Source organism: Aplysia californica, unplaced genomic scaffold (assembly GCF_000002075.1).
Source record: "Aplysia californica isolate F4 #8 unplaced genomic scaffold, AplCal3.0 scaffold00229, whole genome shotgun sequence".
Lineage (NCBI taxonomy): Eukaryota > Metazoa > Mollusca > Gastropoda > Aplysiida > Aplysiidae > Aplysia > Aplysia californica.
This window is the reverse complement of record NW_004797499.1, coordinates 446,514-466,340: the sequence shown is the minus strand read 5'-3', so window position 1 is coordinate 466,340 and position 19,827 is coordinate 446,514. Positions and strand designations below refer to the sequence as shown.

The window sequence follows — 19,827 nt, the reverse complement described above, 5'->3', positions numbered from 1 at the left end:
CCAAAGCGTCCAATTGCCTTACAAAATCTGGCCTCTTCACTGGTCATTCTTTTGTTTCACAAACGCAGCATTGCAACTTATTCTCTTGCATAGTTCAAATACGCTATCAAATCACTGTGACAATACAGCTTTGTGGAATTTCACTCATATAAAAGCCCAAAACCACTTGTCCTCACTTGCACCTCAAACAACACACAGCACTTATAAACATGCAAACAGGCAGAGTAAATTTTATAAAAACCAAAACCCCCTCCCTATTTTCTCTGGAGCAGCAGCATCTCCTATGGGTTTTTTCACCATAGAACAGTCAATAAATAAGTGAGGTAACCAGGATGCCAAGCAGATAGAGCATAGTTATGCCCCTTGCAATCCACCTAAGAGCCTAACCCATAGAAGACCCAGGGGAATGGGGGGGGGGGGGGGGGGTTGTTGCTCCTTGACCGAGTTCTAAAAATAAACCAGATTAGAAGAAAATAAAATTACCAGAAACAGTGAGATCTGAAATACTGAGGTCTCCTTTATTTTCCTCCTTTTCCTCCTCCTCCTCATCCATAGAAGAGTCTTCCTCATTGAGGCTCTTATCCTCCTGAGCTTTCTTCCTCTGTACCATTGCCAATTTCTTTTCCGTCTCCTGCTGATGAGTGGCCTGTTTGTGGATCTTCTGCACAGCTATCAAAGCCTCAAGGGACTGGATCTGTAAAACAACCAGCTCGTAAATCAGCATTCATTGCCCTTTTTTTAAAAATTGGGAATCAGAAATGTGATTACACGAAGTTAAAGAAAGGAGGAAAACAGGAACCAGAAAAAAGTGACCAAAAAATTACTACAACAACAAAAACAAACAACAAATCAGAAAACAATTCAAGAACAAAGAGAAAAGTATTTGTTTGAGTAAAGAGAATGGAACTTCTCCTATAGTATTAATGAGGTAGGTCACGTTTCTTGTAATAGGGCTCTGTGCCTTGCACTGCTGAAAGATGCGTTCCACAGGTTGGTGAGCTTGTTCATGTCTCACAGTGTCTGGTGTCAGTCAACTTAACAAGAGCAAGTTGACCCTAAAATGATCACTTATATGAGACTTAAACCCACAAAAAACAAACACACAAATCAAGAGCAAGCTCACCTGTAGTTTTCTGTGCTTAGCTTTACGTGCAGCCTCAAATGCTGACATGTAGAGCTTTCCAGTGACTCCATATTTAGAACCTTTCTTCTCTTCTAAGTCTGCCATGTTCAAGTAAGTTCTACAGGCCTGAGAAAAGGGGTAAGAATAACAATGTTGAGGACAAGATGACTTTCATGCATAATACTAAATGTCTTAACAGTCTCTTTTTAAAAATGTTTTCTAGGAAATGGTAAAGTGACTCAATAACAACTAGTTCACACACAGCAAGAAGAGGAAAATAGAATCTTCATGACCGCCTCATTCATCCAATCCAATAAAACAAAGATCATAACCTTTTAAAATCAGGGAACAAAAGCAACTGTTTACGGAAAAGAGAATCATAAAGGTGGTGCAGTTCTTATGTCCCATCTGAGTCCAGAATAGGACAGGTGTGAAAAGGGATGAGTTCATATCTCAAAAAAAGCATCATATACACCCTGTAAGTACATTAAATTCTTCCATTCCTCTGACACAAAATTATGTCCATAGTTCGCTATCCCAGTCAAAAGTGCTGTCTCCCAAAGTCAAAAGTGGTATTTTCCCGTTACCCATATTTTCAAGTTTTCTAGCTTACTCTAAGTACATTATTTTTGGCCTTCCTCTGTCTCTCTTGTTATCTATTTTGTCCAATGAAAGCAAGATGTTCAAGGCATTTATATTGATTATAGAGCCTTGGGAACTGAATTTGTATTTTCCAAACTGTATACATTAATGACCATTCCAAGCTCCCATGAGAAATGCTCTAGATATATTTAAATTATCAAAGAGTGACATCAAAATGTGAACATTTGACCCTAGCCTTCTACCCATGCATGCATAACATACAGTTGAAATTGTCTAAGATGGCCACCCATTGTTAAGGAGTAGAGTGGTCTTCTTAGACAGGTAAACGTCTTGGACAGTGCCATTGCAATACATTTTTTTTAATGCAGGGGGGGGGGGGTGGAAGAGGTCATTTGTACAACTGGTTGTCTAGGAAAAGGGGCAGCTCTAGCAAGTTCAACTGTGTACAAAACCAAGTAAGAGCAAGACCTGTTCCTGGTTGTCTCCCCACTCCTCGAGCTCCCTCTGGTAGTAGTAGAGAGCATTGTCAAACTGCCTCAGGTCAGCGTACGTCTGTGCCACCGACACGTAGATGGCTGCTCTCTCCTCACTGCTCATCAAGTGAGCCCATTCCAACTGAAATTGTCAAAACGCACAACAGGTATGTTCTGAAAACTCTTTTCCTGAACAAGGTCTCATTTGAAGACAATAGATCCATTTTAAAAGTAAAACCGGAAGAGAAATTATGGACCCTCATTCCTCATTGGATTAAGCAGATATAATTTCCTATATTTACACCTTATGAACGTAATTTAGGAGAAAGTCTTCATCAGTTGACTTAAGTTCTACATCTGAATCAGCATTGCAATCATTTCCATAACATTGTCAGTTGTAAACCATTCTCTGCGCCATGCAGCCATTGTGAAGCAGCAATACTACGACATATGATAGAATTTCATTGCTTGCATGGTTATCTTTACCCTTTAGTTCAAAGCGGTGTGTGCCACCTTCTGTAAATTTTTGGCTGCTAAACATTGACAAGTTTAGCTTCGAGAGTTAAAATTGTGTGACCTCATCATATTCTTGAGAATCCTGTATCAACATAATTCAGCTACAGACACAGACGATGTTGAAGAAAACCGAATAACTTCAAAGTTCAGGTACAGTGAATTAGGCAGTAAACAGACCTTAAGGCTACACTACTTCTTAGCACCAAAATCTACAATTACATTATTTTTACTTATTTTTTCTCATTTTCTCCATTCAGGTATTAAAAATATTCAGTTTTGGGAATCATATTCAGTTACATAATCACGGAAAAGGCAAATTAGAGTGAAACCGGGCTATCTGGAGGACCATTTTCACAAGCTAGAAACTCAAAAACCATCCATGTTACCTATGAACTAATTACATATTGGTAATCTGCACACAAATCTTAAGAAAACGACGCTAGCTTTTCTTGAAATAGTAAATATTAATCATTTTATTACTTTTAGAAGACTAGCACAATAGTGATGACAAAAATAATCAAAATAGCAAAAGAAAAAAATTATTTAAAATATTTTTTTTCCAAAATTAGAAAAAGCTAGCATCATTTTTTGGGGGGGGAATTGCAAGATGCACACTTACCCTCCAAATATCATGTCTTTATATTGAACGGTTTTTGAGTTCTTAGCTTTTAAAGCCAAAAAAATGAACATTTTGAGGAAATGAGCAAAAACATCTCAAAATCGCTCTAAAGCATTATATTGGCTCACAATGTTATTAACTTTATGGAGCTTTCTCTTTGAAATAGAGCTTTGGGAGTACTTCCATTCGATTTAGCAAATAATTTTAAAGGGAAGTTTCTCAAAACCCCCAAGACATTGTTTGACCCAAACTGGACCCCAAAAACCCATGTTTGGCCTTAATGATGACAATTCTATATTCTCCATTGGTTTTATTCTAATTGATATAATCTTAAAAAGAAACAGCAGAATCAAAATTTGTATAAAATTCATAGCATTTATAATAAACTCTTCTTATAGCTTTGTAGTGTCACAATATCCCAGATTCAATTACTTACCACATGAATGTAGTGTTCCACGGCCTTATTGTACAATCCGAGCTCTACAAAATTGTCGGCAATAACTTCGTGCAGTTTGCCAAGTTTCCTGTCATCAGACTCTGTTTCGAGATCTTGACAGGCATCCTGAATTTTGTTTACTATGGACAAGATACACATATTAACAAAACTGAGTTGAGAATGCACATATTGTGATAAATGCTTGAACATTTGAACATGGCTTGCTCGTTTCTAAATGGAATGAAATTCAAGATATAATTTTGAAAACAAGACATTGTCATCCGAGAAAAAAACAACAATCTGGTTAAGAGAAAGATCCACTAGAAGGATCTGCTTCCGCCATAATCATCCTACATTTCTGAATGTCTTACTTTTCCCAAGCACAGAAAGGTCATAAATGAGCTGGTGTATTACCCTCTGACTCAACCAAACAAGCAGGAAAAGAAAAGGAGGAAAAAAGAAAGAGAGATTCTATGATAAATCACCAACCTGACTTGAAAACCTTGATTAGCTTGACCTCGTTCACTGCCGAGTCGATTCGCAGCCGATGTGCTTGCTTGAGGCTGTGTTTTGCGGCCAGCAAGTCTCCAGTGCTGACGTGAATCTGAGGAAAGGGAAATTTGATTATATCTGCGGTAATGATATGCAGTGAATTCATTTTGAAGGGTTGAGAAAGGGCTTCTTCGGAGTGAATGGATGAACCCAATACAACACTCATCACTTCGAGCCATCACGTGGATATTCTGTCCTGGGCACTCTGGAGTGAAAGGCAATGAGGAGGCTGATAGGCTGGCAGGCAGTGCCGTGGTTGATGGCGAGGTGAAATTAACAAAGGAGAAGTGTTGAAGACCCTGGAGAAAAAGTTGTGGGATGAAGAAGACAAGGAGACAGCAGAACACCACGCAATCATTAGGAAGCGGGAAATGGGGATACAGAGGGGAGAAGGAAGAAAGGAACGATTATCTGGAAAGGAAAGACGTCGCCATAATCAGACAGCCACCGGAACAATCAGTATGGATACCTTGCGGGCTTTGGTGCTGGGGGGAACTGAGCACTTATGGACCTGTCCGGTGTGCAATGACATTGTTGCCCAGGACAGGTAATACAGGCAATACAGGTAGTGAATTAACAGAATTACAGACATGACATGGTGTTGTTACACAATCCTCTCAACACTAATAGCGGTACCCAAATAGGGACAAACCAGCAATGTCCAAATAGGGACAAATGAAATTTTGACTGGACATTGCAAACACTGTTACAACACAAAGCCAGTTTCAAACAATGATCTGTTGTTTTCTTTCCTATTCTCTCATTGGCCTAGGCCTTCACCAACGACGCAAAGGCATGGGAATTTATTAACACCTTTCTAGACTTTTGTTTGCAGCACTCTCGGCTTTGGAACAACTTAAGTTTTTTCATGGGCAAAGTGGCACTGAGTGACTGCAAGGGCCCTTAGATTAGAAATAGAGGATAATAAAGTTAGACAGCTGCATGTGACATAATGACATAGACTGTCAGGATTTGATCGCTTTTATTCCTTAAACGTTGGAAAAATGGGGATGAATAGGGGTAGTCGAACTGCAAATAGATTGTTTAAAATCAGAATCAGGAGAGTTAACAATTATATTTTCCTGAAATTTTATTACCAAATCCGTAATGAGGGTCAGCCATGATATCATCAGTTTAAAGGAAAAAATGAACTGTCCAAAAACAGTTTTGTCTTTATAAGAGAAAGCGTTCTGCTTAATAAGTGAACCAGGCGATGAACATTAGAACACAAAAACTTTGTTCCAATGGAAAGACAGCAACTGTCGAAACTAGACCAAAGAAAAACAAAATTGTGATGCCGAGAAAGAACTATCATTACAGCACAAAACATTCACCAACAAAACAAACATTTAGGTTTCAACAAGTTTTCCCAATCGACAACATGATGCTTGTCTAAATTAAGCAGCTGACTCTGAAAGACCATAACTTACCAATGCTTTCTGCACAAGTGATTCTCTTTCTCCAACTTTGTTCCGCAGTTTTCGTGACAAACGCAAGGCCACCTCAAGTGAACGAAGCGCCAAACTGTAATTTTCACCTTTCTGGTACATATTGGCCAAGGTCTCTTGGCACATATACAGTTCGTCATCCAGTTTGAACTTTCTGAGGGCAGATTTGAAACATGAACCAGTGAAACAAGAATAATTACTGCCCAAATGGAAGCACAAAAGGGTTCACCTTAATGCCCATTTCAGTGTATTGGAATATGAACTTCAAGTCATTTTAAGGCACAAAATGATAAATTAAATCATTTCACACACCCATAAAGTGAGCTTCTAACATTTCAAACTTGGAAGATTTGCGGTAATCAAACATCCAATTCCCATATCAAATGCTCCCAGTCTTTCTGTCGGGATGTCTCCCACATACCACTGGTTTTCTCTGAAAGGCTTAGTCAAAGCAGCCCGTCTCCTAAACAATCTAAACTGTATCAATAAAAGCGAAAGTTAATTACAACAAATTCTATCTGCAGCAAATTGTGACTATCAGTCGTGCAATTACACAACAGGCTGTTACATTAAAACCCAATAGTATTTTTGGACAGTGCAAACAGTATCAAAGGATGCTGGAAGGGCAAAAGGGGCATGTAAAACAACCGAGTAATGATGGAGTTAATAGAGACTTACTCTGCAATCAACACTGCTCTTTTCATCACATCTCCACTTTGCGCACTTTCTCCCCGGGCATCAAACACTACTCCTGCAACAGAGATAAAGGGATCATTTGAAACAACACATCAATTCATGCTGCACACATTCTCTTCACAAATCTTGAATACCTTGTACGGTATTCATCATCAATGCCTTTCTCACCCTGGATCAGGAAATAGGCCACGAACAAACACTTTCCACCTTTCCCTATCCTGGGCTAGTCGTTTGATGTCACTCCATGTCTTCCCACTTTTCTGTACATCCATTTCCGTGACTCTTCTCCAGGTTCCACGTGGTCTTCCCCTTGATCTTTTACCCAGTGGGTTCCAATCTACCACTTTCCTTGTTATGCAGCTGCTTGACTTCCTGAAAGTGTGTCCAATCCATCGCTAACGTCTTCTTCCCACCTCATCTCTGACTGGGCTGTCTAGTTCTTCTTAATACTTCCTCGTTGGTGATCCTGTCTGTCCATTTGATCCTCAGTAGCTTCCTCAGACACTTGTTTAAGAAAACCTGGATCCTCTTTATGCACGTCTGGGATGCGTTCCACGTCTCACATCCATACAACAAGACTGGCTTCTCATTTGAGTTGAAAATTTTAAGTTTTGTTTGTAATGAGATATCCCTGGTCCTCCAAATCCTGTTCAAAGATATAAATGCAGTCTGTGCCTTTCCAAAGGGGGACTTTATTTCAGCGCCTGTTCCTCCCCCTCTGTCAATTATACTTCCAAGATAGCAGAAGGATTCGACGTCTTCTAGTGCATTTCCTTGAACTGTGACCTGCTCCTTTCGTAGTGCATCTATCCTTAGGACTTTCGACTTTCCGGGGTGGATCCTCAATCCAACAGACTCTGATAGGCTGTTTAAAATTGTTGTCTTTGCTTGCATCTGTTCCAGAGTGTGTGACAGAAGCACCAAGTCATCTGCAAAGTCCAGATCGTCCAACTGTGTCCATGGGGTCCACTGTATGGTATTCATACTAGGAGAAAAACATACATTTATTGTAAGCCTTTTTAAAAAGAAAGAGATAGAAAAGTTAAACAAACATGAATTGATCTGTTTCATCAAAACCTTTAGAGAAGTTATGAAATTTCAATTGTCATTTATCCTCTACTATATTTTTATTCACGTTTTCTTGGTTTACCAACTTCACCTATTAATAACCACAGACCTCAAGGCGAAAATAACCCTCCATCATGACAGCAGCTCAAAACTGAATTAAATCTGTATATCCCACAACAAGGACACTATCTTTCCACTCACCAAGATTCATGTACAACCGGCACTTCATGGCCATGTACTCGGGCAGCTTGAGAGAGTCCTTGACCTTCTCACAGACCTCCAACGCCTGAGCGAACGCACGTTCTGCTTTCTTGCTGGCCCCGGCTGACTGCACGGAATCCTGAGACTCTGCCTGGTGCAGGTACGTGCGGCCAATAGTGGCCCAGGCTCGCTGCTCCTCCAAGTGATTCTGGCATTCTCTGTGATCATAAGAGTAGAAAACAGAAAAGAAAAAAAAGTTTGAGCCTGCAAAACAAAACAAACTTAAAAAAAAAAAAAACACACACACACAAAACAAGGCATATTTTTATTCAAATAATTAGCGTTCATTATTTCCCCCAGACACCTCTTCAGTCGTGAAAACATGTAGGGAGATGTAGACCTGCCACTCTCTGAAATCTAAAAATCAGGATTTTAGAATAAAAAAATCAGGATCTAGTGGAAAAAATCGGGATCAACGGCAAATCAGTCAAAAGGGGCACTGGGGAAGAGGGGGGGGGGGGGGGGGGGCTGGTTCCCTTGTAGGAGGCAAGTATGCAAGACAAAGCTTTTTGAATACTCAAAGACAGCATAATGTACTTGAATTGGAGTTGGATAGACTGGGGGAGCGCAGGGTGCACTAAAGCTGAAACTCTCGTAGTCTTGAAAATAGCTGACACATAACTCTAATCATCCATGAAAAAAGTCAGCGTTTTCATACAGTGACAACGTTTGACTTCCATCGTATATACACTCAAGGCATCCCCCCCCCCCCTGGAAAAAAAGATCGCGTCAAGGTTGTTCATTTATTTTATTTTCTTATTCCTTTCCCCTCAATTAGTATCTGTATCACGGCATCCACTTTAGGCCAAAGTGTCAAAAAAAATACCCCCACCCTCTCCCCTCGGTCGTCCCACACTGGTAAAATCCCGAAACACACCTCGACCAATGCGACCAGTGTGAATGAACTTTGTTGACCCCGACAACCGATGGTCCCCGACACACGCGCTACTCACCACACATACGAGGTCTGTCATGTGATGCGAATGAGCATTTGAAAGTTCCACTGATAGATCTTGATGATGGGCCCGACTAACCAGAACTCAAGACGAAGAATAGATTATTCTTAGGCCCATGTCATAATCGTTAAAGTAATCAGGACACTATCGGAGAATTCTGGGTTATAAAAGCGAAAGTAGATCTTGAGCGTATCCAAGTGGGAACTCAAAATCGATACTACGTCAGTTTTAGTTGAAATAACGTGCGTGAGTCAACTACCAGATTCGGTATAAATGCTTTAGAAAATAGCGTTCCAAGTTCCTGCCGATAAAAAGTCCAATCGGTGCTTCCAGGCAAAAGAGATTGCAGAACTTTTTATTTTTTTTTCTAAGAATCGGACGCAACAGATGCAACGACAAAAAAATCAGGATACTGGTGATCAAAATTGGGAAAATCGGGATGCTTGAGATTTGGGGCAAAAAATCGGGATATCCCGACTAAATCGGGATGAGTGGCAGGTCTGGAGATGCATTAAAAAGTGATTTAATTCTTATTACCTTTCAAAATCAAATGTTCATCAGTCAAGAAAATGCATCTCCTTTCCTTCTCAATGTGCTACAAATGTTATTTTAAAGAAATAAACAGTAAAAACTGAACAGAAAGGAAATGACAACGAATTTATACTGGAAGAAGAATTGCTAGTTAGGAATTTCAACAAAGATAGGAACCTGGCAAGTGTGAGATGTCTCTTTTGGAGGAACAAGGCCTCTGCATAAGCCCCTAGGGAACAGTGGCACTCCCCAATCTTGCGACAAGCGACTGCTTCCCCGATCCTGTCACCGATTGCCTGGCACAGGTGACGTTCTTGCTCGTGCTCCTGTATGGCCTCCTCATACTTCCCTGGGAAATTCAACAGAAAGGAGAGGATGATGGCACTTCAACACTTCCACTTGGGATCTCAACTAATATAACAACTTCATAACAAATTGTTTAAATAACACATTGAAAGAGTTTACATTTTATTACTCTATCATTTGTATGTTTCTTAACCTCAAACTTTCATTGAGCAAAACACAAAAGGCACCTATATTTATGTCCATATCAGTGAACCAAAAAGATAATGTCCTAAAAAAGCAAGGCAGCTTTGCGCTGTGGGGAAATTTGCTGCAAAAGAAAAGCTACCTACTTGATACGCATGCACAACATCGATAACAGTGACATACTAAATAAATAACATCAGATGCGCAAATCAGCTGTACATTAATCTATCAGAAAGTACCAATTTGTAAATCATTATAAAGGTTGTAAAGACTTAAACAAATAAAGGTCAATACTAAACTCAAGTAAAAATAATAGAACCAAGTGATGAACAATATATAATATTTGAGTCATAACATAAAGATCTAAAAGCAGCTCTTGTGGTTTAGAAGTTATGGTGTTCGCCTCTCATTTAATAGGTCCCAGGTAACGAAACCTGACAGTGACAGAACTTTTCTTCTTTAAAATGTTCTCCTTTCACTTCCTTTCTTGCTCTCTTTCAAACCATGTTCTGTCATCTGTTTTTGTCTCCACTTTCTGTCCCCTCTCCCCCTCCCCGTTGCCCCCTCCTCTGAGCTCTTGACTCTTTCTGCAGCCTATCTACTGCTACTCCTTGACTCCTTACTTTCAGCCACACCCCTGGTCTTACGGTAGGTAAGATCTAACACCTAAGCTTCTCGGCTAAGGGAGAAAAATCTTGGATGTCGCGTGTGCAAGTTGCACACATTAAAGGTCCCTTGGTGGTCTTAAATTTAGTAAGAGTAGGCTTCAGCCACCATCTGGGCAAAATTCAAAATTCCTACCAAATTGAAAATGTTTAATGTGTCATATGACCTTATGCTGCTGAGAACGCCGTGAAACACTTACCAAAACCAAAGATGTAGAATTATTAATGTTATCACTTTAACGTCATCACCAAATTTTCTTCACACTTTCATGCAGTTGTAAAGAAAATTAAGTACTCACTCTATGATACCTTATATATTGCTACACTTTTATACTCACCATACTTGGAGTACAGTTCCCCAATACAGTTACAGAGTTCTGCAACATTTCCCAATTTGCCACGAGCTTCTGCTTTTTTCTTGTCTTTCTGATAACCTGTAAAACAGCACAGCAAATACAAACAGTTTAAACATTTTTTTAACAGTAAACCCTAACATTGATGCCCTTCTGAGCCCTGACAGCAACATTGTCAATATGTCCTCGGAACGAAAGTGTCCTGTCCTGGGTGATTCCCAGGTACTTCAGCTCATGCTGTCTGTCTCTATGAGAAAGTGGTCAACACAATTGGAGGCGTAGGATCTTTCACAATACGGTTGTTGAGTGAGCACCAGATGACCTGTGCTTTGTCTGGATTGATGACCGCATTGTATTCCTCACACCAATCTGTGACCTTGTTCAACCTGTCCTGCAGCATCCGTCCAAATGCTGATCCTTATGGCAGTCCTGAGGCACTACTGGGTCTGACATCCATCGCCCACTTCTCAGCACCACATTCCTCTCAAACAGAGCTTCGGAGATCCATTGTATCAACCAGGGGTCAACATCCATTTAAGAGTGAGGCATAAGGTGGCACAGGCAAAGCTGTACTTGAATGTTTTGGGAGACCCGAGGCACCCTTTGCATGACAACCTGAGCAGCATCAAAGGAAACAGGATCAAACGGGGCAGCTCATGGATGGCAGAAGCCGAAGACTCCTTGAGGAAAGTTTGTGGCATCGATGAAATATGCTGTGGAAAGGAGTGGTTTGAACTGAGCCCCAATTGCAGAAGCCTGGCCAACGTTCACATCACTATGGGTCGTGAAAGACGGGAATGTGCTGCTGTCATTAACGACAATGATATACGACAGTTAATTGAGGAGCATTCCAAGCCAGAGGACCCAGTGATCTATACGGATGGATCAGTCAGGAGGGGTGAGAGAAGTGGATGGGGTTTAGTGGTGAACAGTGGGAACAAAAAGGTTCATGGCATGTCAGGGGCCATAGAAAGAACAACTTCAAGCATGAGAATGGAGATTGAGGCCGTAACAAGAGCGCTTGGATAGCTTCATAATACAAGACCAAGAACAACTCATCTCATCATTGTCACGGACTCCCAGAGCATCTTGCGAAGGGTTGAGAAAGGGCTTCTTCGGAGTGAATGGATGAACCCAATACAACACTCATCACTTAGAGCCATCACGTGGATATTCTGTCCTGGGCACTCTGGAGTGAAAGGCAATGAGGAGGCTGATAGGCTGGCAGGCAGTGCCATGGTTGATGTTGTGGTGAAATTTGACAAAGGAGAAGTGTTGAAGACCCTGGAGAAAGAGTTGCGGGATGAAGAAGACAAGGAGACAGCAGAACACCACACAATCATTAGGATGCAGGAAATGGGGATAGAGAGGGGAGAAGGAAGAAAGGAACGATTATCTGGAAAGGATAGACGTTGCCATAATCAGACAACCACCGGAACAATCAGTATGGATACCTTGCGGGCTTTGGTGCTGGGGGGAACTAAGCACTTATGGACCTGTCCGGTGTGCAATGACGTTGTTGCCCAGGACAGGTAATACAGGTAAACCCTAACAGTTAAAAAATTTTTTTACAATGACATGAGTAGGCCTCTAAAAAAGACTCATAAGTTAAAGTAAGAGGAAACAAAACAGTACTACAACTTCATGATGTTTTTATCGTTCATCAGTTTATCATTGGCACAAATTCAACAATACCTGTCTCAATTTACTGTATTTGTACTCTATTTTAAGTCACATGTTAATTCCAGCTCGACAAAAAACTGCACTGTTTACTGGTAAGTTTCAACCGGTGTACACAGTACTGTGGGCAAGAGTGGTGCCAGATGAGTGTTGGTGATTTGGGGAGGGGGGGTGTTAAAGTTAAACTTAACTCATTCGCTACGCTGAGCCGTGGGGGGCGGCGCGGCTGAAGTGCCGTCAGTACGCTAAGCCGCCACCGGCGGCTCGAGAACCGACGTTCAATTTTAGTTTGGTTTCTATTCCAATCCACATATCCATGTTAAAATAAAGGTCATAATATAAAGTTGACTTCCGGGTCAAGCGTTTCCACCGAAAATCGGAAGTTTTGATTCAGTTTTGAAACACAATTTCGAAGTTTATGCGACTTTGTTTTATCGCGAAGCCCAAATTATAGCCCAGACACCAGTCTTAGTACTTTTACACAACAAAATGTATCATTATTTTGCTCACTAAAGAAGTGTAGGACTCTTCTTTATAATATTGATAATACTGGACTCAAATTGCCAGTGCACTGAAATTGAGAAATCAATATTTTTGAGTGCTAGATCTAGGCCTAAATCTAAAGTCAAAATATTTTTTTCTCCCCAAAATCCCTACTTTTTGGTGAATTTACTCAAAAGTACCCCCCAAGACATGTATAGGTTTATTCCAAATGCAATTCTGAATAATTCCATATAAGATACAAGTATTTTTTTCTGTTTGGGATCCTTTTTTCAAAATCATTATAAAATTAATTTTTTTTCAATATCGGAGGTTATGATCCAAATGTACAAATATTATGGAATGTATGTAAATAACTGCTCATTTTTCAATATTTTCCTGTTCTATATACAATTATGGTTATTTTGATGTATAACTTGACTAGATCTAGGTGCAAACATATTTTTTGAGTTTCATCTGAGGTTATAAATTTTTTGTTTTCAAATTTTATCCGCAGCCAATCACAATTGTGTTGCATAATCGCCTCTTACAGGAACCAAAGTTGAAAATTACTCAAATAAACAATACAGATGTATTCTACAAACCATACTGAAAAAGTTGGTATATAATATGTTTATATTTATTTGAATTTATGGCCCCCAAGACCTGTGAACTGCGCACTAGTCATCATCTCATTTCGCCCTCCCGAAAAAAATTCGTCCACAAGCCGAAAATAATACGTAGCTAATGAGTTAACTTACATTTTCATCATCGGTGGAATTTGGGTGGAGGGCCCAAGGAATAAAACATCTAGCCTGCCTAACTAAGTCTTAGCGTTTTAAAGCTTTTAAAACTTATAGCATTTTGTTTGTTTTAAATATATATTATGTTAGCCTAAGTAGGAATGACGACAAGAGAATCAAATTTCCGAAACTGAAAGTAGTGAAAGCAATTATCAAAGAGCAAGCGAAATGCCAGCTTACACTGTAGTCAGTTACTTGAGTTACAGTCACTACTATAAATTTAATAACGTGTAATTGTAATAGATCTAAATTATTATTAATTGCAACTAAAACTTAAATAAATCCATTAAACTGTCATTTTCAGGAACAAGTAGATCTAATAGCCTTATAAGATCTATACGGGGTGCCCAAAATGGGGGATCAGGTCTCGTCGGGGCGGTTAGCTAGCCAGATTGAGGGCGCAAAGCGGCTATCCTGGCATAAGCCAATCACGTCCAACTTGTCGACTCAAAAACGAAAGCATTTGTTTTCAGGAGATGAGTGGGGCGATCGTCCCCAACCCGACCCCCAATGACAAAAAAAAGGCCAATGGGCACCCCCTATATTATATAATATAACATATATATATGAAAGTAGCATTTATCATTTCAAGAATTTGTAGCACAGTGGAACTCGGATTCAACGAGGTCGCAGGGCCTGAACTAAAATCTTGTTGAATCCCGAGTTTTCACTATATAGCGAACATAAGGTTTTGTGTTGATAATTACAGGCACTGAGCAAGTAATGTATAAAAAGAGAAGTAACAAGTGGTGCCTGAAATGCCTGCATATTATGAGCTGTGCAAAAAAAGACCAATTAGTTCAAATGCATGCCTGTGTCATCTCGATTGTTTGCCAAAAAGTTGTGTTGCTGTGTAGAGCCTAGCATACAGCAACTTTTCATTCCATAGACCAGCGCACAATTCATTACGTAGATCTTTGTCAAGACTAGCTTCATTGTAAAATAATGATCAGTTGCCAGGAGGAAAATAAGACAGTGACGCGTTTGTATCTGCGACATTCCACCCCCCGACCGCTGGTGCCCCCCTTCCCCCTCCAATACAGTCACACGTGTGCAAGCCGCCCATCCGACCTCGACATTCGCTAGGCCTAGAGTAGATACATGCACGTGCCAACAACGCGTGTGTTGGTAGGAAAGAAGGCCGCTGATTGGTCGCATGCAATCGGTTAAGTGAATAGTGGTTCACAATGCAGGTGTAATGGATGGTTTTCCGGAAAAGATAAAGTTCGTTGTGGGATTAAAATGAGCGAAGCCACGTCTACGGGGGCTGCTCACCCTGGAAGCCACCTCGTTGAATCCGAGCTTGCTGATTTAATTGCTCATTGAATCCGGGTTATTTTTATTGATTTTAAAGAAGAAAAAAATGGGGAACCCATTTCCTCTCGTTGAATCGGAGTTCACATTGAATTCGAGCTCGTTGAATCCGAGTTCCACTGTAGTAGATCTAGGCTACATTACTTTTTGAACTGTTTTCTGAAGTCACCATGAGAAAGTAGTCGGCCTAGATCTGAGTGAAATCATCATTTTTTTCTTTTTATTACTCAGCAAAATCTCATTAAATTTTGTTGACTCAAGTCTCATTTAATATTGTTAATAATAATAATAATAATAATAGATAGCATTTGTAAAGCGCATATCCCCGCAAAACAGCAGGCTCTATGCAGGTTCAGGTTTGCTAGTCTCAAGTTCAGTTAAAATTCGGGTATTCCACATACAGTTAGCCAGGACAGGATTTTGACAGAACTTAGATCATGACGTATAAGAAAAACATCATCAGTCTTGCGTCAGCCATCCGGTCCAACTGCAGACGGCCATATTTTGCGAGCTAGACTTAATAAGTTAGTTAGACCTAGATGTCACCTGATAGGCTAATTGGAGAAATGCCCCCCCCCCTCCACTCTTTCTTCCATCCACTTACTGGACACACGATGATACATTGTATTTCCCCAGCCACTGGTTTCTTTCTCAGCTAAAATGATAAATAAATCTAGAACTAGATCTATATATTATACAAGATGAACCACGGTAGAACAGTATGTTGATTTAATTCCAATTTTTAAACCCCCTGAGCAGAAATCTTAATTTTCTTAACCAATATTGATGACTATTTTCACATTATTGTCCATATCTGAAATGATTGGAAGGTTTTTTTCTTTCTATAAACTAATTCACTGTACAGAGCCTGAAAAGAGCTTTAATTTGATATATACATAATGCAACCTTGTAGCACAATGTGTTGATTTTATATGAATTTTTTTCCAGTCGGCAGACGTAATAATTTTCACTCAATAATGGCAGGTTTTTGTGCATTAGGGCCCTATTATGGAGTGTTATGAGAGGTTTTAGTAAACAATTTTCATTTGGCCCCGTAGAGCTTGCATTGAGCTTTAATTTGATGCATGTATGATTTAGCCCTGTAGCTTAATTTGTTCACTTGTTGTGATGCTTTTTGCCCGAGGATGTACCAGAGTTCCCCTAATTTTTTTCCAAGAGGCGTTTTTTGCACCAAAGCCCACTTCAGAGGAGTCCAGAAAAGTTACTTATGGTCAGAGAGGTCTGAAAAAAATTCAGCTAAGTCTATGCATGTATTTGTAATGATTGTGTGATTTTCACTAATGAGGAGGCAGTTTTGACTAATTTGGAAGAGGTTAAAATAGGGTTCTGAGCTCTTAATGACAAATTTTGGGGTTTTTTTTCAATTTTTGAAGGCCTATATCTTGGAAACCAGTCATTCTAACATGCTTTTATGTAAAGATATCAATATTTGTGTTGACAGCTCTGGGAAAAACAAAGTTTTCATTGATTTGATCATGCACTTTGTATTTTACATTTTTTTTCGCGATCGGATCCCTTTAAGTTTCCCCCACACTTTTTCTGCCGATCCGATGCCCACCGCCTCATTGATACGCCCCCCCCCCCCCCCACGTTTTCCACTTTCTTTGTTGTAGAAAAAGGTAAAACTGAAGATTAGCAGACCACCTGGCACCTGCATATTATGAGCTGAGACCGATTCGTTCAAATACACAAGCCTTTGTCATCTCGATTGTTTACCAAGAAAAAGTTGTGTTGCTGTGTAGAGCTGAGCATAGGGCAACTTTTGATTCCATAGACCAGCGCACAATTTATTGCGTAGATCTACACCAAGACTAGCTTATTATTGTAATAATGATCAGTTGCCGGGGGAAAAAAGACTGACACGTATGCCACGTTCAACGCCCGGACCGATAGTGCCCCCCTCCCCACTCCCCTCCCTGACACGCACACAACCACACGTGTGCACGCCGCCCATCCGACCCCGACACACGCTAACGAGCCATCTTTAATTGCTTCTGATGACCTCTTGACAAATAAACATTTATTAAAAGCGCTATAACTTTTCAGTCAGGCCGGCCTCAAATTCATCATAAGATAAAAACTCGGCTACTGCTTAAAACGCCATTTTGCCCAAAGCGATCCCGGTCTCTACCCAGCCTGAGGCGAGTCACGAGTGAGGCAGGACAGGAAGCCGGAGTCACGAGTCACAGGAAGTCGGAAGTCGGAAGTGATGTCATGCTGGACAAGAATCAGTCCGAATAACATTTTTTCATGGCCACCTCTATTCTCACCCGGGGTGAGAATAGTGCAGGCGAGTCTTTTGGCTATTCTCACCCGGTGCGCGTTCACCGTTATAGCCTAGATCTAGGCCAACAAATTTTGCGTTCACCCTAAACCACAGAATTCTACACTGTGATAACAGAAAAATTGTAGAATTCTGTGCTGTGAACAAACGTTCCATTACAACTGTAGCCTACTAAAAGCGTACAATTTTGTCTGTGGGCAGTGGAGAGAGAGAGAGAGAAAGAGAGAGAGAGGAGTAGCGCGAGAACTTCCGGTCAAAACAGAATGGCGACCCGCGTAGTTCGGCTCGATTCGAAAAGTTAAATAGCCGTAGCATCTTTATAGACAACCAAATTAATTTACTTTTGTGTTTTAACATCATTTTTTAACTTTGTTTTGGTCAATTTGATCGTCCACACCGATAGACAGTATTCAGAAAGAGACAGAGAGAGAGAGAGAGAGGGGAGGAGTAGATCTTGCGAGAACTTCCGGGCAAAACAAAATGGCGACCCGCGTAGTTCGGCTCGATTCGAACAGTGAAATAGCCATAGCATCTTTGAAGACGATCAAATTAGCTTACTTTTGTGCTATATAACGTAATTTTTTCTTGGCTTTTATCAATTTGATCATCCACACCGATAGACAGTATTCCTAAATGAGGAAAAGCAGGTCTTGTTTAGCACCGGGTGAGAATAGCCTACGCTGGCAAGTCTCACCCGGGGTGAGAGGTAGATCGTTTTTCTATTCTCACCCCGGATGAGAATAGCCACTTCCTTTTTTCATATTCAGCTCGAGTCCGAATAGAGTCAAGTCACTTCGAAACCAAAAGGTGCCTTACTGACTTGCATGTATTTGAACCTGAATAATTACTACTAGATCTAGATCTAGATCTAATGAGACTTGTATACTTAACAGGCTTGAGTCGATAGGGCCAAGACTAGATTCTAGATCTAAGTAGGGCTAGACTGGCAGTCTACTTCGAAGGGCAGGAATGCAACCTCACTGCAAAACATCAACTTCATAAAATTCAGGGGGGCATGCCCCCCTCTACCCTCCACCTCAATATTTTATTAGGTCAGGGGGGGGGGGCTAAACCCCTCTACTATTGACTTTAACGAACGAAACTACAAAATCTCCCGGAATCCACCCACTAGATCTAGAATCTAGATCTAGATCTAGATCTAGATCTATCTTCTGACTTAGGCTTTAGTACTTTAGTAGCCATCAGTTTTCAGTAGATATGAGAAGATTGTCAAGATCCTGTCACGTACGATTCAATTCTTTTACGTCTTCGTCATCCATAGATATTTCTGTCCTCACAACTTGAGCAGAACACAGCTTATATCGGCAAACTCTTCGCCTTGTCGAATAAAAATAAACAATACGTCGGGTTTAAGGCATTCTTGTCAGGCTGTTCAGTGAAATCAGTGGTTTGTTTGGATTGCGCGGTCTGTCACGGAAAGGAAAACTCGTTGGGAGTCAAGAGTAACTGTTCCTGAACCTTTCCTCGTCTTAAAAATATCTCGCTATTTCAGTTTTCAATGTGAGGGCGTGGGGTGTCCTAAAACTCTTTGAAATAGAGAGAATTAGAAGAATTAAAGGTCAAGATGACTTATGACTTCTGCTGTGGTCGATGAGACCAATTCTGGCAGAGAAAAGTTTGTCTCTTTTGAGCATTTAAAAGCTCCACTTCTACTTGTTGTGGATGTGTGCAGCTTGTAGGCCTACTACCTGTAGGCTTCTCTCTTTGTTTCAGCATTTCTTTTCCGTTGAAAAAAAGCCCATTGGAAACATCTCACATTGTAGCCTATACTCTACTTTACTTTTTCCGGCGTGTTGCCATCAGGTGGTATAAGCAAGCGTCTTTCCTTTGTTATTGCATCACCACATTATATAATAGACCTAAATGACGTACGTAGGCCTTATACTTATACACATGTAGCCTATAGGATTACTGTGGCGGTTTCGGTGACAATTCCCCACAACACTACAGACAGTCACGGGAACAGACGCCAACAAATAACTTTTATTTCCTTAAAGACAGAGAGACAGACAAACAGACCGACAGAGGGACTCAGAGAGGGACAGGGGGAAAAAAGAGAAAGCGCGCGAGAGAGAGGGGGGAGAACGGAGAGAGAGAGAGAGAGAGAGAGAGAGAGAGAGAGAGAGAGAGAGAGAGTGTGTGTGTGTGTGTGTGTGTGTGTGTGTGTGTGTGTGTGTGTGTGTGTGCTCTAGTCTGATTTCCCAATTTGTTTTTCAGCTCCTGTAGTTTTACATCTAGTAGTAGTAGTAGACACATTGGCGTTACTGTAGGCGCAAAATGTGCGTTGTTTGTGGGCGAAACCTTTTCCAACGTAATTTGCCCGTAGTCTGCAGACGGGCAGCTTTATATCTATTCTCTTCCCCCAAAGCACATGTATCCTAAGGTATCCCCCCTTCCCCCCCCAAAAAAAACCCTTTAAACACAAAACCCCCAAT

The 19,827-nt window shown here is 40.7% G+C and overlaps 1 protein-coding gene across 1 annotated transcript in view; it reads right to left on the bottom strand.

Moving 5' to 3' along the window:
• The window catches only part of LOC101864527 (tonsoku-like protein), a 32,736-nt gene extending 13,318 nt beyond the window's left edge, over nucleotides 1–19,418 (bottom strand). The window contains exons 1-11 of the mRNA XM_005099901.3: nucleotides 18,621–19,418; nucleotides 10,775–10,870; nucleotides 9,460–9,631; nucleotides 7,736–7,953; nucleotides 6,449–6,521; nucleotides 5,753–5,924; nucleotides 4,260–4,374; nucleotides 3,771–3,910; nucleotides 2,195–2,341; nucleotides 1,124–1,249; nucleotides 484–694 (exon numbers count right to left, since the gene is read on the bottom strand). Coding sequence (XP_005099958.1) covers nucleotides 484–694; nucleotides 1,124–1,249; nucleotides 2,195–2,341; nucleotides 3,771–3,910; nucleotides 4,260–4,374; nucleotides 5,753–5,924; nucleotides 6,449–6,521; nucleotides 7,736–7,953; nucleotides 9,460–9,631; nucleotides 10,775–10,870; nucleotides 18,621–18,651 — 1,501 coding nt within the window. The 5' untranslated portion in view covers nucleotides 18,652–19,418. The remainder of the gene's footprint in view (nucleotides 1–483; nucleotides 695–1,123; nucleotides 1,250–2,194; nucleotides 2,342–3,770; nucleotides 3,911–4,259; nucleotides 4,375–5,752; nucleotides 5,925–6,448; nucleotides 6,522–7,735; nucleotides 7,954–9,459; nucleotides 9,632–10,774; nucleotides 10,871–18,620) is intronic.
• Between the last annotated feature and the right edge of the window lie 409 nt (nucleotides 19,419–19,827).